This window comes from Pempheris klunzingeri, chromosome 7 (assembly GCF_042242105.1).
Source record: "Pempheris klunzingeri isolate RE-2024b chromosome 7, fPemKlu1.hap1, whole genome shotgun sequence".
Classification (NCBI taxonomy): Eukaryota; Metazoa; Chordata; class Actinopteri; order Acropomatiformes; family Pempheridae; genus Pempheris; species Pempheris klunzingeri.
Genome location: NC_092018.1, coordinates 9,741,465 through 9,765,670, shown reverse-complemented (window position 1 = coordinate 9,765,670; position 24,206 = coordinate 9,741,465). Strand labels below are relative to the sequence as shown.

Here is a 24,206-nt window from a genome sequence, read left to right as displayed (position 1 = left end):
TCCTCAAAATACTATTGATGCGTTTCCAGGGCTCTAAAAATGCAGCAAATTCCTGACATAGAGCAAAAATGGCCTCGAGTTTGACAGTTTGCTCCAGTGCTTGTAACACAGATTGGCTTTCATTCTTGACATGTTGTCAGAGTATTGCTATTAGTGTAAACCACAGGGTATTAAGAACAATATTAAATACAACCGCAACTAATCCCCTCACTCAAATAGACTCAACTTTCTCATCTAGCTCAAACATGTTCCAATGTTTAATAAGTGCAGATACGAGAAAATTACAATGAATGTTTTTGCCTTTTGGCAGTCAATAAGTAGTTCACACATACTTCATCTTTATTCGCCAAGTGGAAATGTGTGATGATTTTTTTTCATTTTAAGCCACAGGACTTATAGATTGAAACGCATTGTCGTTACAAACACCATTCAGTACTTGAAATACAGATAAAATTATTAATTTGACCTATACAGGTGCATGTAATCTTACCAGCAAAGAGGGCAACGTTGGCGTGCTTGGCGTCATATGGGCAGCGTGCCATCCCACTGATCTCCTCTCCCAGAGCATCCAGGGTGTCCATCTGGGGTCACAAATGAGATGAAAGGTCAAACGAGGGCCATGACAATGTAGTGTCGTCAAACAAAACAATGGACTTCAAGTACAACTGAGACAGGAAGTGTTGGTTCCCAGAAGGAGGAAAAGATATAGAGGAACAAAATGAGAAATACGCTAAAATATCAAAACAATGACAATTTGAAGGCAGTACTACAAAAATACTGTGTTTAAGTGGAAAACTGTGGTGTGACTCATAATAAAATAGTCCCAAAAAGCTGTGGTACCCAGCCCAGGAGTGTGTCCATCTAACTCTGACCTAAACTAATATCCCGTGGATACCACTCTGGTGTCCTACTGATAGTGGTCAAAGCAGTCCATCAGGGAGTATCTGGGAAACTGTCATGAAGGGAGATAAAAATAAAAAAAAAACAGCCATTTTCCACAGCAACATGTTCCACTGTATGGGTGGATGTGGTTTGCATCCCCCTGCCATCCTTTATTCTTCAACTGCACTGGTGTTAAAGAAGAGTTTTAACAACCCTCCAGACAGATCTTTAACACATTTACTGCAGTGCTTTCTAAAGTCTGCTCTTTTGCTGTGAAGAGGAAATAAATGGGTATTGGAAAAATGGGTGAGCGCAGGGCCCAGAGGGGGGAACGTGAGAAATTCTTACTAAACCACAGTAGTTTTTAAATACTAGATCATACAGCAGTAATTTTTTTTATTTTGCAGCCTCAACTTTGTATTGCACTCAGAGCTTTTCCTTGGGCAAGACTTGTTCCCTGATTTGGTTTATTTCAAGAGTGATCCTAGTTTTAACTCTGAACCAAGACAATTTAAAAGTTGTCTTTTCTCAGCTCTGGGAGTGTAGTTTATCCAAACTTACAGCTAATTCAGCCATTCAGTCACTCAGTAGTCCCATTTCCATGAGCTATTTTGAGGGCCTGTCCATTGTTTGAGAAGCACTAGTGGTCTAGTTTAGAGCTCAGTGGGATGATCTCGCCAAATTGGAATTTAGACAAGATTTTCTTATTTTGCGCCCAGTTTGGCTGCAGTGCGATTGGCAGGGCATGGCAGAGGATCAGATGTGGGTGAAAAGTCGCTATCATCTCACTATGGGTTGGCTTGTCTTCTCCAGCAAGCCTTAGGACACTCTCTCATCCTGGCTAAAGACCAGCACACAAACACGCACACAAGAGAGAAGAGAGGAAAGGCCATGCTGCAGTGGCTAGAAGCTGAGGTCAAGGAAGACAACTGAACACACAGTTTGCCTACAGAGTTCATAATACATAGTAATTTTTCTTTCCTATCTCTGTTTCTATCTCTCTCATACTCTACTTTCTCGCTTTCTTACTCTCTCCCTTTCTCTCGACAAAGAGGAGCGCAGCTTGCCAAGACTGCAAACTGCTTACGCCGCCCTTTCTGGTCTCTAAACAGGTCATTTTGTTTTCTATTCCTGTCTCGGCGGAAACGGTTATCATCTGCCCACTAAAAAGGTCACACACACTCCGTCGCAATGCTGGAAAAGCCTGCCAGAGAAATTGTTGAGGCTGATTTGGCAGAGAAAATTACAAGTGACCTTTTACAACAAACACAGAACCACAAGCAGCAGCACATTTCTTGATTTCCTATTCCTTCTGTTTCTTCAGAAATTATAGGAGGATAATATACGGAGGCGAGCCGGTTTGAAGATATATATTGTTATTAGACAGGAGAGACTGTAATTATAGATTAGGCTGAGTTAATCATAAGGGACATGAGTAGCTGAAGGTCAGGTGCATCCACTGAATCAGAGCGTCTGAATGTACAGAGTGACGGGGAAAGGCGGTTAAGCTTGAAACGTCAGCACCTTCTGTGTCGGCTACAGAACCCAAACACTCCCTCCTTCTCTGACACATCACAAACACACACTCCCATATCTCTCACGCCACAGCGGCTGCCCCCACCACCCCATCCCCTCAGTTGATTTCACTGAGGCAGTGACCTCTGTCTACTGGGCTTGGCTGGCTGTCACTGATCTATTCCTGCTGTTTGAACAGAGGAAGACACTCCCTGCCCCGCCACAGATATACACACAGCTCCGGTCTCCTGTCAAGTTGGCATGTTTGGAGAAACAAAAGCAGAGTGCTCATTTACCCACTTGCTCCTGTTAGCCTTGTCCAAAGTAATATCTAATATTCTTAAAACAGGCAATAGCAATCCATAAAACTGCCACACTGAACCACATCATTTTTAAACATTACCATAAAGAAATTTGATGTTCAAACAGCCAGATGGATTTTGTTTACCTCGTTTACCAGGCAAATCGTATTATGCTGTCAACTCCAATAGCTGCAAAAGATAAAGAAGTGCTTCACCTTTGTAGAAACGCAATTCAGAGTAATGGGAGGGGAACAGTAGCTCTGTCACACTTCGTCAGTGCTGCTTTAACAACACACTGTTCTGTAGGGATCTACTGTAGCAGACGGATGTACAGTAACCTTGGCTCCGGGTGCACTGTATCTAGATGAATTAATTACTATAACAGCTCATTGGTGTTTTCCATAGGCTATATGCTAATTAATTAGACAAACACAATGTAGATCCAAAACATGCCCATCAGGAGTATTATAATTAGTTCAGCATCAGCTTCAGAACTCGGGGTGAGGGACACGATCTGTCTCTATTGTTTTTGTGAAAACACATTTATGGGCTTTATTTACCATTGCTGAGGGATTTGTGAAATCTTACTGTGGACAAACTTAGGGTAAGTGTCCCACTTATTAACTGTTTGCTTTAAACTGTCTCGTTGTTTATTTTACTGAACGGGAAAGCGCATATTTTCTGAGGCAAATCTAATTTCTGTGACGACACTGGCTCCAAAATAAACGTACCTGGATTTTGATTTATGACTTTGTCCTAATTGTTGGTGTCAGAACGGACAGCCACTGACAGCTTAATTGCTATAAAAGAGAAAAAGTACATCTTTTTCTTACAGATCCTGACATACTTTTTGTTTGCAGCGGAGACTAGTCCCCACATATTTCTTTGTATTCAATTCATATTTCCACCTGCACAACCTTCCACATCTATAAAGGTCGAGTGCCCAAGATCACACCTGGACCAGAAGCGGTTGTGTGAACCAAAAAAGGACACATCACCCTGGGAGATTAATAGTCATGGCCCATTTCTCTGCAACCTGTTTTGAAGCTATGGGAGGATGAACCCTTTCCCTGACCACCTTTTACTGGACTAGGAAACTGGAGTCTTTGCAGCTGTTGGAAGAAAATTGTTATTTTAGTCAATGAAGGAAGAACCTCATATATCTGAACCTTCAACTTCTAAAATGATACATCGTTTGGTACAAGAATGATGAACAAGCATTGCACTAATATGACAATAATTTGCTTGTTTCTGTGTCCTGATGTGCAATTATTAATCACTGTTAACTCTGTGCACTTCTGTGTGTCTTTGTAATGAGCATAAGTCAGTCAAACAGCTGTCATGGCATGTGTGCATACATTTTCACATTGTTGATTAGAATAAATCTCTCAGTCAATGTTCAAATGCAAAGACTTGGCACAGATGAAATTTCCCAGCACACCTCAGTTCACCTATGAAGTCAAGGACGCATCACCTGGGACCCACTGACTCCCAGCCTCCCCACTGATTCCCCCTGCTTCGCCCGGCAACAGGCGATGAAACTGACTCCAGTCATATATCAGCCCAGCTGGATGGGGTGCTTATTATTACAACACAGCAAGGGAGTGACAGAGGGAGAAAGCAACAGAGGGAAAGATGGTGGAGTGGTGGGAGCAATGGAGGGGGAGAGGAATTAAGGCTGGCAGGAGAGAAGAAGAGAGGGAGGAGGGCAGGAGAGGGGGAGGATGAATAGGAGAGAGGGAGTTGGGTGCTGTGAGGTGTCGAGGGAGAGGACTGTGCCATGGCTGCCAAGGTGTCTGTCTGTGTTTTTTCTTCATGCATGTATGTGTGTATCAGCGTGCGTGTGTGTTTTTGTGTCGACACCAATAACACAAAGTGAAGGGCGGATAACGAGAAGACATTAATGAAGAGAGAAGATTGGTAGCTTTGTAAAAATAAAGAGGTAACCAGGCAGGAAAGGTGTTCGAACAGAAGACAGTGTGGGGTGTTGCTAGTTTGGGCTGGAGCCCTTCCTGCCCCCTCTGTCTTCCCCCCTCTGTCTCCCCCTCCACCTCTGCTCCCTCTCCATCCCTCCTTCTCTCCCGCTTGCCCTTGCAGCGTTGTTGATTAATGTGGGATGAGGCTGGCCCCAAAACAGAAGCTCTTTTCAGCGCCGTCACACTGGGGAGATGGAGAGGCAAACTGTGGCCAAGGTGGATTTAACCACAAGCACACACACAAACATACACATACACACACTTTTGTCCAAGCAGAGTGGATGAACCCAGCACGCTATCAAAGGCCTGGTATCTGCCCAGAGAGTCTGCCAGCCTGCCAGCAGCACAGTGTGTGTGTGTGTCTGATGGTTTTGTAAAATATGTGTGTTGTATGTTTGCCTGTTTGCACAGTTGTCAGTGTTCTTTTGGGTGCATACACACTTGTATTTTTTTCCTACACATGTGCTCAGGCATTTGTATGTATTGTAGGCAACTAATGAGTGGTCGTTTTTATAAAATTCATGCAGCCAGTATCTTTTGACAGCCTTAACCTTTAATCACAATTGAGTCATGACATATTGATTATATTATTTCCAGTCTGAAATGGCCATTTTATTCAGCTAAAATAATTACAGTGTAGTCAGTGGACTTGAGGAGTGTTTTTAAAGACCACTTGGAAGCACATTAAAATGCCACACTAAAATATACAACGGCTAATTGGATGGGCCAAATTTGAACCACTGACAAATATTTTAATGACCACAATAAATAAAATGATAAATAAAATGTTACCATATTGTTATGGATATACACTTTTGACAAAACTAAACAAAATATTTTTAACAAAGATTTCTTATTTTGACATTAGTGAAATACCAGCCATCGTGTGCAGTAATTTATGTACATTATGTATAGATTTTTATGTTTGAACAGGCAAACGAGCGTGCATGGCCATTTTAAAAGGCCTCACTGCGTTTTACAGCACTTTCCCTCACTTCCCATTAAGTCTACTGTATTTGCAGCAATATCAACGCGGTAACAGCTAAAACACAAACCTTGAAACCGTAACTGCAGGAGCTATAAAAGCTAACCACGCCTGATAAATGCAGAGGCATAAATTCCACTTTCCCTGCAGGAGGAGTCAGTGAATTGAAAGATGTCCGCTATGTGTGCTTAGCATGCTGAGGCACAAAGGCAACAGAACGGAGATGTCTTGCTTCTCTGGTAAACAGATCTAGTGAACCAGAGCAGAAGAGTTTTCCCCACAGGCCACCTAGATAACATCTCATCACATCCTAACAAACCAAACAATAACATCCTTCAGGACAGAGCCTCTGCTGAGTCGTTCTATCTGTCCTCTTGTCTTTCTTACTGTCTGCCAGTCTGTCTGATTGCATTTTTCTTTCTTTCCTGTATGATGTTGTTCTTATCTGATTTCTCTGGCTGACAGCTCATAGTTATTCTACAATATAACCCCTCAGGATACTTGAGTGAAGTGACAATGATTTTGAAACCACAGTTCCTGCACTCCTCAGTTCTCGGCATATTTCAGGCATAGTAAGGGCCTTGGAGTTTGATGCAATTTTTGGTAATTACCAATTAAACTTAAAACAATTTTTTCCTGGTTTTCTGACACTAGGTCAGCCCACCTGCCACAGCTAAAGTTGTTAAAATCGTCTTGTGAATGAGCTAAGATTTATTCAATGTAATGTCAGTGCTGCTCACTAAAGCAGCAAAATACATCCGATTTATGTCACAAGGGAAGAAAGAATTGGGACATTTTCAGCAGCAGCCCATCTGCTTTTATGTTTGTCTTTAAGCCTTCCTGTATGTCCTCACTTATATTCTTTTGTATATTTTTCCTTTTTTTGGTCATCTGCTTCCCTGCATATCAAACTTGCTTCCTCTCTCCATCTGCGTCTTTCCTTCACGACTTTATTTGTGTCCATGAAGTCAATCTTAATGTCCACCTACACTCTTTGTTGACCCAAGGTCATTAAAAAAGCATCTTCACAAGGTGCACAACTATTCTAGACATGCCCGCATGAACACTGCCAGAAAGGCAGAAAGAGGGATGAATCAGATTTCAGGACTGCGCCTTCACTTGCGTTTCTGTGTGTGTCTGTGTGTGTATGCAAGATGGTAGGTAGATTATCAGCTTCTAAATCGAGCATGTCAAAGTACACCTGGAGATAAAGACATAGGAGGATGGCCTGCTGAGCTGTGAAAGTCATCCATCTATGTCCATCGCTTCATAGCTCAACCCCCCCACCCCAAACTCCCACATGGTTGAGTTTGCAAGTGAACAATATCCCTGAGTGTGTTTATGAGAGTGTCACAGAGGGGGAAAAAAAACAGAGACAGCGGATAGAGAGAGCAGGAGTTTTAAAGGATTGTCTGCGCGCAGTATGTGAGGTCAAAAAAAGGCCAAAGAGGATCGAAAAGCTGTGTTTATATGTGCAAATATGTGTGAGTGTGTGTATGTGTGTGCTTCCTTACCTTGTATGTTCGACAGGAGGGATTGAAAGCATTTGTTCCACAAACAAACAAGGTGTCATCATTTTGCTGCAGGAGGACTTTGATGAAATTGTGACACTCATCCTTTGGGGAGCACAGGCCAGGACACAAAGAAGAAAGAGGGAAAGAAGAAAGGAAGCCCACGGTGACATTTGTGTCTTTTATAACAGACACTTTTACACTGAAAACCACATGTGGTTTTTAAAACAAGAGAGACTTTTCTTTCTTTTGAAGCACACCATGTAGTGCTCTACAGACAAGAGAGAGGCATGTGTAACAAACATCAAGCATATAATCATTAAATGTAGCATTTCCTCATGGTACATTAAGACAAATTTCAGCTGATTTTAATGCACCTTTCAGTGTCTTTACAGCACAATAATGAAATCTTTATTCATCTTGCACAGTTCTGTCAGAACTTACAGAGCATCAGGAGGAAATTATTCTGCCATTTGAATGAAGATTCTCATTGATGTGCTCTATAAATTGTGATGGGAAGGAACTACACATGTGTTATCCAGTCTCCCGTGTCTCTTAATGTGTGTGTGAGAGGGAAGGAAACAGAGAGACTGTGAAAATTGACATCTGTATAATGTGTGATTCACTCAAGAAGTGTTTAAGGTAAGGTGGCATTTGTTCTGTAAATGAAGTTGAAGCAGGGGGGCGGCATTTGTGTGTTTGAGTGTGTGTGTTTTCTCTACCTTATGTTTGCCTTTCATTCTGCAAGTGTCCACGTCTGCCTGTCTGGACTTCCATGTCATTTTCTGGAGAACAACGATGGAAGTAAAGGAGCGAATGAGAGAAAGAGAGAGGGAGAAAGCATACAAATAAACATTAAGGTAAGAGAAACAACAGATGAGACCACAGAGCTGAATAACCAATCTATATTTTGATCAATAATCATCATCTGAGATCCTGCGTCATTGATTCTCCTAATGAAGCACCTGCTCTGAGGTGAACTTTATTCTAAGCACTGATTGCAGATCAATTTACCTCCTTGAACTTCTAATTCTCTGCCAGAGAGGAGGAAATACGATACTGACCCCGGATCAGAACAGAGTCTGTCCAAGGACAGATCCCGCCTCAGAGCTGAGAGCTCATTTCTGTGGATTGATAGGCTGGACATCCTTGTATCCACACACACACACACACAACGCGCACACACACACACACACACAACGCGCGCACACACACACACACACACACACACACTGCCTTGGCCTGTAGGTCAGCACTAGCCAGTACCTGCCAGTCAACTACACAGTCAACACATAAACATATAAGCACTTTTTTTACTCTTTTTCACTGTCACACACACTTACCAGTCAGTTGTAACTTATATCTGGTATCTAGCCATGCACACACACATAAACACACTCATACACCTCTTTTCCTCCCTCACTCGTGTGGCCTGAGGGTCAGCGCTGATCCACTGGTTCAGACCGCCGTGCGCCCGCTGCTGTTGTACAAGATGTTTGGAGCTCGGCCACTGATTAAAGACCTTCAGTCATCAATCAATCTGCGCGTCTCCCACCAGCCTTTCATCTGCAGCCTGCTCTCATTAAGACCCATTTGCTGGGCTTTGACATTGAAGTGGGTGAGGTGGAGGGGCGGCGGGTTGTTGTATACATGAGATTGGCCTTGTTTGAATTCTCTTTGCATGTATTATGTTAAGAGCAAGTGATGCCAGCAAGAAGTGGTTGGAGTGGGTTATTACAACCAAGGGCCTGAGTAAATATGAGGCGCTTGTTGAATAATCAGAAAATATACAATGTGATCTTTAACTCCTCTGCATCCACCTTGTCTTTCTCGCCCTTCTGCAATCCATCTAATCTTACTCTTGCCTCTTTTTGTCCTGTCTTTTTCCTGCTCATTTTCTCCTACCCACTTCCCCTCCTCCTCTTTCTTCACTTCCTCTACTGTCCTCTCAGCTTCCGTTACACACTCATCTGACCTTTCGCCATCCCACTGATGAGCACGGATGACGCAGGCGGTTTGCTAGCTGATTGATTGGATAATGTTCTTAACGGGGTCAGCAAGGCGAGCACCGGTGAGCAGGAGAGTAAGACTGCTGGCAGGCAGACGTATACACCCACGTGCACACATAAACAGACAGTCTCACTCAGAGCCAGGTTATTAGGGTTACGTTGTCAATCACAGCACGCTGAGAACAACACGTCCTCACAGAGACAGACGTCTCACTCACCTTACTGAAAAAGATCTCGTCACTGTTGGCAGTGTCTGTGTCCACCGTGTATATGTGATCCCTGCGAGCGATGGAGGGAGGGCAAGAGAGAGGGGGAGAGAGATGGAGAGAAAGGAGAGATGAGAAGATATAAGGTCAGACAGCAGCAGACAGTCAAAAATTCAACAAACAATAAACCCATTTCTTTTCTTTCCTCTGTTTTCCCCCTGCAGGCAGCGAACAACGTCAGAAAATGGGGCTTTGTATAAACTTTGTTCAAACTTCAAAAATGACAATAAACAAAAGGAGGCCAGAGCTATTTGCTCTGTCAGACAGAAACAGTCAACAAAGGTTTAGAGCACTGTGGCGCAGGCCCGGGGACAAAGCCTCTTTGTCCCAAAGAAAGGTCTAGAGGGGGGTGTAGGGGAGGAGGGGAAGGTTGAGACGGGAGGTGCCAAGTCACTCAGAGCTGTTCAGGTCAATTAAGCCTAGTGTTTGAGCCACAGGAAATCTATACTAACACTCATTATAGCTCAGACAAGAAGACTTGTGTGTGCTGGCCTGGAAATACACAGGCTTCTCCTGTATTACACAGTCCAGCCATATAGGGCCCACTAGGGCATATGGAAGACATAAAGCCCACAAATGGTTAACTGCATCTCAGACAGACAGACCGGCTGGACCAGGCATGTAGCTATACCTACTTACCGTGAAGAATTAGGGTGCAGACAGGGAGAGGGAGGGTGCAGTGGGGTGGGGAGAGGGTTGAAGGTGTGAGCACACAAGACAGAAAGACAGGGGGGGGGGGTTTCCTCATTTGAGGAGAGAACTAAAGGTGACCGTGCCAAACGATGTAACTGCTTTAATTTGTTGGAGATTAGCTGTTGAACGTGTTTTTAATCAAAGTGTATAACAGTGGCATCGTCAGACTCACGGCTTAATTACGTTCCAGCTCCCCAACCTGCGCTCAGCCAGTCAGCCTGCCTTGCTCTCTCATTAACTAAATCTAATAAAGTCTTTGGAGGAACAGGCATCTTGAAATGAATCCACTTATATCGCTTTCCTGGGGGCCACCGCCATCTCCTCGAGGATAAAATCCAGTCTACTGTACATTATCAGCCTCAACGCTTAAATTGAATAATTAATCTTTGAGAGCCGTTGAAATTAAGAAAACAGTGCTGCTTTCTCAGTGGGAGAGGACACATTTCCGGTGAGGCCATGGGCAAAATCTTGTCAGTCACTATTCCTTCTTTCCAGGTGGGTCAAAATAATAATACACCACAAAACTCCTCTAAAATACACCATGCTTCATTCACCTCACTAAATGTTTTAGGCTATCTAGCCTTCATCAGAGTGGTGCACAGTCAATTGATCTGTCTCAAAGCTCTGAGTTTGGTTTCATTTAGTTGACCTTGTTTATAGGCCCAGAACTTTGTTGTATATTTTCTGAATTACTTTCTTCATTTTAAGATGATTAAACCCTCTTTTTGAAAATCCACCTATGACTCCTCATGCCTCCTAATCTGTGGTTGACCTTCATATGCTCATCAATTAGCTAGATTCCTGATTGCTTTTTGAAACTGACAAAAAAAAATTTTAAGTTACAGATTAGAAATTATAATGAAATAATTTATGTCAAATGTATCCATGAAATCATAAAAAGAGAGAAGCAGGTCAACTTTAGGCCACCAAGATGAATCCCATGGCCTTCCTAGATTCAAGTTCACTTGCTGGAGGAAATAGCAGATGCTGATTGTCACTGTGCACTCAGCCATGACTAAAAATGGAGCATTTCAGGCTAAAACCGCAAACTCTGCTGCAAAATGTTTTTCATTAAGGCTCCCTGGTAGCACTACAGTACCATTGTGCTACTCAGGCTAATTGATCTGGATTGAATTTCCAGGGTTCCTGAACAGCCCTTCTGTCCCAGAGTTTCTTTCGCCTTGCAGCCAAGGTAACAGGATATATATCATGGAGCTACAGTAAATTTGATTAGTAAAATGGCAACCATAACTGGTCAAAGATTTCAAAAAGCACCATTGCTTTTGAAAGAAACGGTATCGATGATACCGGCGATGGATGATATCACAATAATACTGAGCTATGTCTCCTAAAGTTCGGCAACTTGTTCATTTAACTTCATTTATATCTTTATATTAAAATTCAAACTTTATATTAAAACTAAATCAAAAGCTATTAAATCAGAGGATTACTTGGCAGATTTAGTGTAATCCCGTGGGTTATTTTACTGCCTTCAATTTTAAAACAGCTCATGAGAAATCTATAATTGACTACTTCATAATTTTCGACAGTAACCTTCCTAGCTATGCTCCCTGACTTGTGCCTCTCTTGTTCTGGTGCTGACAGCATCCTCAAGGGCCAAGGCCTTCCAGCCGCAGGGTTTTTGGTTCCAGCAGAGATTAGAGGGAGCCAAGCGATGAGGCGTCCCTCAAACATCCTGACTCGAGATGGAGGAGGACAATGGAGCGGCTGTGTCTGTGTCAACACCAGCTTTCTAAACACACACATGTGTAGGGAGACATGCTCACACAAACACGCACAGGCACTCTTTCACCTCTTCACCACTGCACCTGAACTCCTATTACAGTCACTTCCCTCTGGTGTGTGAGTCACATCTATATAACTTCATGGTGAAAAAGAGAGGCCAGAAAGCAGGGTCTTCAAGGACTACACTGGTGGTATTGTACGCTGTAGACCATAAACTACAGATTGAATATTGCTAACATTATTGCAGGCCATTTTCCAAAGCAAGCCTGAAGTTTTAGAATTGATTTCCTACCTTCTAGGCAGCCAGTGGTTGCCATTTATCTAATAACCTATGAAAATCAACTTGAGGAGGGAAACCTGCCTGAAATACACAATCCATCACAGCCATAATTTCATTCCCCATATTTCCTCGCAAAGTTACATTATCATTACGAGGTATCATCTGACATGTGACATCCTTTACCAAAACGCTTTGCATGCAATATTATTATTGGAGTTCTAAGGCTCTAATTAACAACTATTTTCTTTACTGAATAAACTGCAGATTATTTTCTTTATCTTCTTGATTAATCTATTAATCATTTTGTTTATGTAAAGTCAGAGACAAACCCAAATATATTCAACCTACATTTACATAAAGCAGAGAAAAGACGGAAACGTGCAGCCAGAGAATATTTAACATTTGTGCTTATAAATACGTGTTGCGTCTTTAAAATAGTTGCTGATTAAATTTCTGCTAATTAACTAATCAACTAATTCCTTAATGCAGTTGTGCACGAAATAAAAAGACATAACAGACAATCACTAAATATACTACAGATGATTTTAAAAGTTAGATGTGAGAGTTTCTTGCCTTAGAAAGGTTTCTGGTAAACTGCACTCTGGCCACCTGAACTCCACTTTGATATTTTAAAGGTTGGAGCACTAACAGGAAGTTTATATATAACAGAAACCCACAATGTGTGGTCTTACAAAGTGTTGCAGACTTCCAGCTTAGTAGTTAGAAACATCGCATGTCAGCTTTTTAAAATATTTTCTTGTTATGAGTCGTGAAAACCTGAAAAAGACCTTCTGACCTAGCAGCCTAAAGCTGAGGTCAGATTTCAGGACATTTCTTTCCCACTGAGCATAGTTCAGACTAAACAACTGGCCTTAGCAAAAGCTGCCGTGCTGTTAGGGCAAAAAATATGGCAAAGAGTAATGATACAACCTAATTCTATTATGCAACGGCCTGTTTTCTATTTGCACTGAGCAGTTCAATGTGAACGCAGAAATAAGAGGTCTATTGTTTATTGTTTTCTAGAATATAATCCATTTACATTAGCGAAGTACACATTTACATTTTGCTTGTTATGAGTGTTTGTGTAATGAATTTGCTTACTATTCCAGAAATTTTAGATCAAGTAAAATCCTTTATATAAGTTCACTAATAACTCACAAAGCGCAGTACGGAATCTTTACTAGTCACAGTATGAGATTAGAAATAGCTGTTGTTAGTAAAAACCAATGTAGATGCCATTTAATGTATTCTTTTCTTCTCCACCATCAGTTTAACTCTCTCTAACCATTGCCCAGTCACCGTCACATTTCATGGTGAATCTTGAACCAGTCACACCACATGTTTCAGACTCAGTCCAACAATATTATCAGGAATTGTCAGGAAGCTTATGTCTGTAGTCCTGAGCCCATTCAGATTTCATTATAATTATTCCATACCAGGGTTTTTCAAAGTCTGACACTGTGCCCATTCCTGTGGGCTGTGAGCTAGCCTATATTTATTCAGATTTTGGCTAATTGGCACCATTAAAAGTATGCCAAGTTAGCTGTTAGCAGTTCTGGTTTGCAATGCTGCCATGGACATTTCCACATCTGTCACTGGATTACTTTGATACTGAAGAAAACTTAAAAATGCAACGATTCTCAGGCAAAATTCTCAGAGAGTGTAAGTCACACTGAATCTGAAAATATGCATATTCTGTTGGTGTGTCCAGATAAGACTGAGGTATGACTCAGGGACACCGTGTCATTTTTGACGCAAATTGTAGCAATCGGGCACTGAGGGTTTTAAAGTATCTTAATTTCCTCCTTGAGCGGTGTGTCACAGCCACTGCTGCAGCTCCAACTGCTGACCATGTTGATAGGTTGGCTAAATCAACAAAAAACAACTTTCTGTTGTATTTAAAATACAACCATGCAACTGTCCCTTTCACCTCACCTCTCTAATTGGTTCACATCATTCTTAGACTCTTAATTCAAAGTCCAGACGGAATTTGTCGAGTGCAACCACGTCTTTATTTGGATACTGTCTACGAGTGACTCCATTTACTGAAATCTATCCGAAGATGTTTTGCTGCAGGTCATTCCCTTTCCCGTCATTTTCTCACTCTCAACTGTAAACCATGAATCAAACATGCTCTGAGGATGATAAGGGTCTAGTGTATAGCTGTGCAGCTGATGATGAAATTCAAAACACTGTGAGTTTCTGGGGAAAGCAAAATAACGGAAGCCTTTGACAGTCAATGTAGACCATTGGTTGTCAATGTGAATCACTTGGCGGGGGTCATTGCGTTTCCCGCAATTTGGCGACAAAAATGCGTGAGTAGGATGGAAGGTATGCAAATATCCTCTTAGAGACAAATATGGAGGCACTGAAAAAAGATGGGTGCAAAGAGAAAGAGCTGAAAGATCAAGGCAAGACAGTGGACCAAGTGAGCGCGGGTAAGAGTGTGAGACTGAGAGCAATAGAGTGACACTGAGGGTCTTCGTCGGACATGTAGCCATGCGTGGCCATGAGAACACAGGGGCTTTGTGTGGAAGAATGTCGTTTTCATAACAGCGCGTTTCTTCTGGGGTGACGGCGGGCCAGATTGGTCCATCTGCCGGGCCTTTGTCAAACTATCTTGCACTCTGTTCGTAGAAAAGAGAGGAACGCGATTAGCATGCACCCCGCACCTTTGGCCACCACCCCTCTTTCCGCAAACCAAATGCCTGCACGTCCACTCTCCTCTTCACCTCCCACCCTTTCTCTCTCATCACCCTCTTCACCCATATTCCTCTGTCTTCATAAGCTGGATCATGGGTGGTAGAGGAGGGTCCATTGTACATTGTTTTGGCTTTCCCTGGTTCAAATCCTCTTCACAAAGTGGATGGGAGGGAACCGGGGAAGCCAGCAGGCACCTTTGGGCTGTGAAGGGAGTTGTTGAGGTACTGAATGGGCTAAGGGCATAGAGAGGCCCTCAGTGATGTGGTGGCATGAAATACAACAAGCCAGAGTTCACTCACCCCCAAGCTGAGGCAGGTTGTTCTTTTCGAAGGTTGAACTTCTCATTATGGTTTTCTTTATTCTCTCTTTTTGTGAGTGTGTGTGTGTGTGTGTGTGTGTGTGAGCGTGTGTTTTTGTGCATGGTTCTGTCAGTGGGGTGCGGGGGCATGTTTAATGCATGCATAATAATGTGATTTTCTTTACATTTATTGATTTAACAGTTATCCAGCAGTCTCAAAATATTTTCCTCTCCATCTCCATTTTTATTGCAAGAGAGCCATGTTCGTACAGGAATTAGCATGTTTAGTGCTCTTAAGTTAGTAATATATGTTTTTGAATAACTTAATTTGTGCTCATGAATTAATTATTCGTGCATGCAAACTAACAGAACATGCTATTAAGAAATGTTGGCAACTTTTTAACATATGGTGAAGGGATGTAAAGGATTACACCATCTTGTTTTTAATACACAATATCCTAAGTAAGTCCACATACTCAAAATCAAACCCAGGCAGCTCATCTAGATTAGATTGTTTTCACTGTTTTGGTGAAAACCTGACAACTTTCACTATTTATTTTGCACTGCATTAATATTAGGCTAACAGCCAAACCAAGCCAGTAATGCTGAATATAAAACAGTTTCAAGGGGACAAAGAAAAAAGTAATCAATGCAATGTCCTAACAATGTTGATATACTGTAAAGGAAATAAGTCAGTATTTGTGTAGGAATCCCAATATCAAAACACAACTTCTAGCCTGCCTCTAACACTCTGGGTGTGCCTCCCTCACTAACCGCAGTAGCCACAACAACCTGTAACTTCAGTTCCTGCTGTTACAATAACTCGACGCTAATTCGACAACATGAATTAAGATTCCCAGGCGCTGTATATTTTTGCTGGATGAATTGATAAAAAAATGTTAAAACTTTATGATAAAGGAAGTATTTTACATGTTTCACATTTTACGCTTTGAATGGAAACTTGTTCCAACTTTTAATTCAGGTGATTATGATTACTGGAGCTGCAAGCTTTGTTTCAGAGTGTGGACGTGGCTGGATGTTGCTGGTGCTGTGAGGAGAGGGAGAGGAGGCAACCGTGTAATCCCAGTCATTAGTGGGTTTTAACAGGATTTGGTGCAGCTACAATAATGGAGACTCTAGTGGCCTCCACTGCGAGACCCAAAGAGACCCGACAGGGAAGAACAGCAGCCACAGTGGAACGACTGTTCCAGAGGACTCAAGTGAAAGAAGGTAATCTGGATTTTTGGGGGTGTATATGTGCGTCTTTGTGTGTATTCTTGTGAGATGTAATGGCAACCACAAATTTTGGTCCCTCTACTCTCACACTGATCTATCTCTCTGTCTCCCACTGTCTGACTCTCTCTCTCCCACACACACACACACACACACACACACACACATACATTCTCTCTCTGGTTCCCATGCTTCCCAGCCTCATAGAGGGGTATAAACAGAGTGTGGTTGGTGTTACCATGGTGAGGGCCGACTGAGGGCTAGGAATGGCGACTATGCCCTGCATGTGGAGAGACCTGGGGCATGCTCGCTAGGCAGGCAGTACAGTAACACTTAACCACACACACACGCACACACAATTATGTACGGACTGTGTGTCTCATTTTCTGTGTGCCTCTTCTCCTCATGTCCTCAAACTTTACCCTGATCTCAAAGGGAAATTCTAGTTTCATACTGGGTTTTAGCCTTCATCTCTATCCGTAACAATAACATTGTGTAGTGTGGAAATTGCTGAAATCTTGGAACTTGGTGGAAAGGCGGAAAAGAAGCAGTTTTTGTTGAAAATCACATTTTCAACAAAATATTCCATGTTAGTGAAACTTGTCTGGAGAACAAACAGGAAACTGTCTATCGCAAACATCCATTGTAGTTTACAGTCCAACTTCCTTGTTCACATTTGAACTGTCATCATTTCTGTAGTTGTGCATGCACGCAGTCATGTTGGGTAATGAGTGATTATTACTATTTTGGGTATTAAGGAGGCGCTAACACCCAGTTTTACCTCCAAATAAAGTAAAAGCTCTCTGAATTGAATTTCACTCCATCAGCCCCATGTGTATATACAAGCATGTCTTTTGTGACTGCAATGTTAACCTAATTTATAGAAATTATGACCAAAACTATAGGAGAAAAAAAACTAAATCATCTGAATTTAGATTTGTGAAAGCTGTTTAAATTCTCTTTACCTCCTCTATACAAGTTTTGGTGCATCCTCAAAGATATGATTCTCCTGTTAATGGAGCAAATATGGAGTCACCTCGGTCCTTTATTGTGAACATCCCTGCCTCACTGGTTAAACCACATGAACATATACCCAAACCATCTAAATGAAGGTACACTACTGGCTGATATGTATGTATTTGATTGGTTGTCTTTTATACATTTTTCTTTTTTTTCATACCTAACTGTAACTGTAATCCTGTTGGGAGCCACACGTTGAGTGTTTTCACCTCTTCAGCTTATGTAATTCTTGCAAAATGTTCTAAAACACAAAATAGTTCTCTAAAAGGTAAAAGTTCAGACACACACACACACACACACACACACACAGTGTCAACTGACATACTCGGGACTGACAGCAGAGAGCTTGATGTTCCTGAGGCAAAGCGGGAAAAAGCCTGAGAATGAAGATTAGAGTTTGGATACGTGTTTCTAACTGCTACATGGAAAGTGGCTTCAATCAAACTAACACACACACACACATATACCCAGTGGAGAGGAGTGACATGCAGCTGTACACACACATACACGCTTATATTCATGCACAAACACACTCTCACACAGAGAGAAACATGCACACAGAGATCAGAATGATAAATCTCCCCCTGGCCCATGATGAATTCCCTCTGAATGCTGTATATAGTGCACCCTGACCATGAAATATGGACCGCTGGGATAGGAATCCTCCTGCATCCGTCCCTCACTGCATCAAGAACAGTTTACTGCTTTTTACTGAATGTGACTTTGCTGCTAAACACGTGAAACACATATGACAACAGACACATTAACCGCTGAGATAGTACATGACGATGTTTCTATATTCATTTCCTGTACTTTACTACACATCATGTCTCAGTGTATTGTGGATAATGTACAGCTGATTGGTATCAAAAAAACGTTTGAAACAGCAGCTGCACATAAGCTAACTTGAAACAAGGTTGAATCTCAACAGACAACAAAAAACTTCTTGCTATGATTCAAAAGTTAACTACTTTCTCTGTGTGCAGCTGCATCTGTTCAGAGAGTGTTTTGAAAGCTTTGCTGTGGATCCCTCTTGTTAAGAGCAGATATTTGAAAAAGAATTAGATAAGTGAGCTCTATATTCAGTCCAATGCCTGTTTTGTAAAAAAATGAACAAACAGGAGGCTTTTTGATAGCCTGCATATGAAAAACCCCAGTCTAATCAGGCAGTACTGTCCCTTTGGATAATGCACTTGATGAAAACTAAGTCATGGAATACAATTCAGAATATTAAGGGACTAAACTAGCCATGTACTGAATTCATGATCAACATTCAATATATATGAGTGTAAGAGGGCTAATGATACTTAACAAGTATTGGAAAAAAACATGTGACCTCATCAGCAGAGGCTATTTTCAGTCTGCATATAACGGCTCAAACAGGACCACAAAAAGAGCATCTGATTCCATCAAATCAATACATTTCATTCAAGGCTCAAACCCGAGGATGAATTATCAATCACTGCATCTGTTGCAGAGTACCTCTGTTGCCAAAGACTTGCTTCTTTCCCTCTATGGATTAAGCCACTTTTGTCTATTTACAATTTCATCAGTTGCTATGTTTGTATGCATCTCACAGCTTAAAAATCTTGTGATTTTATTGCCAGCACCAAAACAGGAGCCAAAGGGATTTAATACACTGAGCAGCCATTCAAAAAACAGCCTGAAACAGTGTTGAGCTTTGGACTGCGTTCACAGTGGCCATCTGCAAGCTGCTACGCACCAAGAACTGAGGCTTACTGGTCTCGAGGCATGATGGCAAAGCTGTGTGATGTTGGCCCCAGAATAAACAAGTCATTTGACTGGACAACTATCATAAAAGCAACTATTGATGTTGCCTAGTTTTTTTTTTTTCTGCAGCATTGTTCGTTGTTTCTTAGCTCGAGTCTTGCTGGGTTCAACCGTTGGCTCATTTTCACATTGATTTCTGAAGTGGTGATTGTCTCCGCTGTTCGGCTTAAACTGTTTGTCATTTAACTTTTACATGTCTTTATCGATATCCTGCTAGTGCGGATGGATTTCTGTGCACAGGCGGTCATTTGCCCATCCATGTAATTGACTCCAACATTCTTCTCTCTGTCAGGATCAATGGCGGTCATCCGGCTTGGTCTAATCTGAGGCAGCCATTCCAGTTATTCAGGGGTCACATACCTCGGCCATGTGTCAGAATTCCCGTCTGTTTTAAGCAAGTATGCAAGTGTGGGACCAACGCACCGGGCGACCTCACACATGCACACGCAAACACATGTGCAACTCTCTGCAGACATGATCACAGGCTGTAGTCCCCAAGCTCACAGGCATGCTAACACATGTTCGTCATCTAAAAAGTACCTCCATATGCACACACAGCCACACATCACACTCACGAAATCACTTTTAAATCCATGCGACAACTGGTCAGCATACTAAACTAGGCAACACACACCCTCTCTCTCTCACACACACACTCTCATGAACACACCCCTCCCATAAACCTTCTGTGTCTCATTTCCCTGCTCTACCACTCGGGCCCCTGCCACCCCATGTGGAGCAGGTGGACAACAGGCAGACCAAAGTCTCTGGTGCCCCACCACACACGCACGCGCGCACACACACACACACACACACACACACACACACACACTCACACACACACACACGCACACACGCACACATGCACAGGCTCCCTCTTTTTCTCTGTTTCCCTCCCCACTCTCCACACACCTCCCCTTAATGACTACAATATATGTTAAAAAGCGCTGCCACTGGAAGCAGCAGCTTCTCTCAGCCACTTAATTTGACATGCTTGGGAGGAAAACAAAGAAAGACCCCAATTGTGGCTTTTAACAGTATCCAATCAAGCCTGCCACTCAATTAGCCATGGACGGCACAGAACAAACAGATAAGGATCCATTTTGTTTAGACCCTTTCAGTGCTGCCTCAATGATATACTGCACATTCAAGACTGCAGTGAAGGTGACCGTTTTCACAGATAGCTCACTTCGCCATGAGGTGAAGCGACATGAACATTTCAAACATACTGATGACAAGAAAGAAAACAAAATCAATATCAGTTTACTCGGTGGCCCCAGATGGAGTAATTGGGCGATATTATCTCTGAAAGTTGAGTCACACAAAAATAAAGACGTGCAGGTGAAAAACACATTGACCGCGACAGAAAGCAATAAAGACAGGTGACAGACAAGGAAAGCCAGACAGAGGAACAAAGAGTTTAAAAAAATCGATTTGTGAGGGCAACTAGGCTGCCAACAAATAAGGAGTCAAAACTTCTGTACTAGTGCCATATCACTGTTTATCTGCAACACAGAGGCTGTATAGATGACTGTAAATGTGAATTATATCAAGTAGTCTTTTCTAAAAAAGAAAAAAAAAAAGGAAATTCTTTTATAATTATCATCTGTATAAATGCATGTGTAGGTGTGTTTGTATGTCTGCTTGTATGTTTCACCAAAACATGGCACAAGTCCTCAGGGGCACTGTTACAAGATGCAGACAGGGAGCCCGAGGAAGAAAACACAGATGTAATGGAAGTCCAGACTGATAAGTGTTTTAAAGTATCTGCGTTTTGTTCTTGGTTCGTTCCTCCTGATTCCCAACATTTTTTAAACGAAAACAGGACAGCAGGGCTCCGAAGTTTAGTTTGATAGCCCGGCAGCCGTGGGTCTCACAGCCCTCAGCCATTATCAAGTTAAAAGCATGATCACAATCCTCAATTGGCAGTAACTGATGAGAATCATTCATAGCTGAAAGTCAAATTCAATCAGCAACTGTAATATGAGAGGGGATGATGAAGGATTCAATAATCCCAAAGGAATCACGCTTGCTCAGTTTAATTAATCCTAATCTACAGCGGCCTGCACTTTTATCCCACACAGAAAAGTAGCACAGCAGTAAGTTTGAAATAGCAACAGTAAGTCAGGATCTCCTGGAAGTGGTGAAAATGCATCAAAAATCAAAAATTAAAAATCGGACTAAAAAGCTACTATCACCCACCTGGCAGCGATGTATAACGTCCTGTTCATGATCATGATGAGCTGGATGTCCAGTTTGTGCCGCTGGGTGTTGTTTCTGCCAGGTTTGTGGCCTACAAATGCTGGATACTGCTTTGTGTCTGCAAACAGAATACAGAGAACAAAAATGAATCCTTGCGTGTGTTAACCTTACACTTATTTGTGTTTTAACTATGACAATATCAACAGGTATTTGGAATTTATGAATTGCACAGCTTTAGTCAAGTGTCTCATGGGTTTTAGGTCTAACTCGAGGATGAGAAAACACCACCGCAGTTGTTGGTTGCACTCCTCCTGCAACCATAAATTGTAGGCTAAAAATGTGCTGCACTGTGCCATGCAATCATTCTATTGTTAGTGACTTTGGATGAAAGTGCTTGGTTTGGCCAAACAATCTGGTAGAGGAGCAGGTCTATGTGAGGCTGGCTGGCCTCTCTTTCAGCTCTCCTGGCCAGGAGCTTTGGGTACAGCGTTCGGCCCAGAGGAGCTAGCACGGGGCAGGACAGATGGAGAAACACAGAGCAAAACAGATGAAACAATGACCCTATCTTTATAGCCTGCTACAGCGTTTGCGCTATCACACACAGCATTAGGAGCCCAACAGAAAAATAGAGGATTATCCTTTGATGTGGGGTGGGCTCCGTTTCAAATGCTGCTTTAAGTCCTTCATTTCAGTGTGTGTAGAGAGCCTATCCTTGGGCACCAAATTACACTCCATGCCTTCAAAATGCATTCAGTGTAAGAGGGCGGTGGGGGTTGCAGAGGAAGCAAGGGGTTGAGAGGGATGTGGAGGAGCAAAGGGATAGAACAAGTGAGAGAGATACCAAGAGAGGGATTTGCGAAGCGAAAGACAAAGAGGAGAGGGAAAAGAGTGCAGGGTGAGAACGACGGAGGACTTGTAATGAGTGGAGGGACAGTGTACAAGACAGAAAGAAAGAAAGACAGAAAGAAAGAAAGATATACTTACAGTTGCCGTGTGAGATGCTAATAGGCTCGCTGTCTTCGGGGAAGCCCGCCCCGGCTATTTGCAGTAGCGTGAAGTAGAGTAACAAGGCCTCTGACCTCATGGTCGCACCAACACTGCTGCTGCTGCTGCTGCTGGTCCTCTGCTACAGATTTACCTCAGCCTGTGCAAAGAGACATAGAAGAGGTAGATGAGGAGGAGGAGGAGATGGAGGGGGATGAAGGGAAATAGATGGGGAAGGCCGACAAAAAAAAAGAGGGAAAAGAAAACAAAGTTTGTCAAAGCAATCTGTTTTCACCTGACTGCCTCCTCGATTACTTTCCCTCCTCGGTTTCTGCATTCTTTGTGTAAAACAAAGAAACACAGAAGCCGGGGGGGGGGGGGGGGGGGGGGGGGGCGGCGAGGAGAGGCAGGAAAAGAAAGGAGTTAGCTAAACAAATTCAAGTCCACCTGAATTAGCTGTTTGTGCATTTTGCACGGCCCGTTGCAATCTGTCAGAGATATATTTATATATGCATTTTCGATGACTCAAGTTAGTCGCGTTGCAAGCGAAATAGAATTAATTGGATTAGGGTGGTAATATGCGTCATAGATCGATGTCAGGCAGAGAAGATCTCTGTGCCTCTCTCTCTCTCTCTCTCTCTCTCTCGCTCTCTCTCTCTGTGACAGGGTCTTAGCGAAGAGAGAGAGCTCTTGTTGAGATTAGCCTGCTGCAAAGTATCAGCTGTACCTGGAGATGGGGCGGGATGGCATGGCAAGTACCTAATTTCCCACTTGTCAGACCCCTACAAGGGTAGCAATCCAACACCCTAACTCCTACCAGGCCTATGACTACCGGGGGCTAAATACATGCATCAGTATGGCCATTAAGCCCTCCAATTCACCACAGCATTGGTTTAAGAACCTCTTGCACGCTTGCACTTTCTTTCCTCTTCATCTTATTTGTCATTGCACTTGGTGTGTACCTTGAACACCAACTGTTGACTCACAGATGTTTTCTTGACTATTTATCTTTAAATCCTGGAAACACAACCTCCACAATCACAACCTCAACAATCTAATTTTCTAACGCAGGCTAATGTATATATGTCCACTGAAGTGAATTTTATAGCAGATGCCCTAAATTGTGTTGATTGAATGTGTTCAAACCATAGCAACTGTGCTTTTTCCACTGCAGTTTGTGGCAACAAATTACACCCATAAATCATTCAAGACAATTATTGCGTCTGTAATCTAATCAAGAATAAAGCATTTAATTTGCATAAAGCATGCTCTTCTTTTTTCTCACTTAAAGCTGCAAGGGTGAGATGTTGCCAGGTGGATAGAGTAGAGGATGCTTCAGGGATGAAGAATTGAATAAAATAGTCGATTTTATTTGCTCCAGTCTGATAAAAGTTGTTTATTCGCTATTGTATGTCGAGGAGGGAAAACGGACGGGGGGGAGGAAGACAGGAGAAAGAGAGAGAGAGAGAGAGAGAGAGAGAGAGAGAGAGTGGGGGGGTTACTTTTCTTTGCAATGTCTCTCTCTCTCCCCCTTCTCTCTCTCTCTTTCTCTCTCTCTCTCTCTCTTTCTCTCCATGCTCCTGTGAATCTCATTCAGGAGAGGAATGAAAACACTATTCACTGGGAGAATCACTTTAACACTGAGGAGAATACCAATACTAAAGCCTGGATACGACCTTGATCTCACAAGCCGCTCCATTCCCTCCCTCTTTTCTCCCTCCTTGGCCTACACCTCTTATCCTTACAGTTTTTTATTTTATTTTATATTCTATGAAGAAATACCTCTCTCACCTGTATCATACAGTGAAAG

General features: G+C 42.5%; 1 protein-coding gene across 2 annotated transcripts in view; it reads right to left on the bottom strand.

Annotated features, from left to right (window-relative positions):
• sema6a (sema domain, transmembrane domain (TM), and cytoplasmic domain, (semaphorin) 6A) overlaps positions 1-24,206 on the bottom strand; it is a 105,286-nt gene that overhangs the window by 38,490 nt on the left and 42,590 nt on the right. For both annotated transcript variants that reach the window (XM_070833597.1, XM_070833598.1), the window contains exons 2-7: positions 22,397-22,556; positions 21,413-21,530; positions 9,399-9,459; positions 7,894-7,956; positions 7,175-7,276; positions 491-581 (exon numbers count right to left, since the gene is read on the bottom strand). In XM_070833597.1, coding sequence (XP_070689698.1) covers positions 491-581; positions 7,175-7,276; positions 7,894-7,956; positions 9,399-9,459; positions 21,413-21,530; positions 22,397-22,496 — 535 coding nt within the window. In that variant the 5' untranslated portion in view covers positions 22,497-22,556. The remainder of the gene's footprint in view (positions 1-490; positions 582-7,174; positions 7,277-7,893; positions 7,957-9,398; positions 9,460-21,412; positions 21,531-22,396; positions 22,557-24,206) is intronic.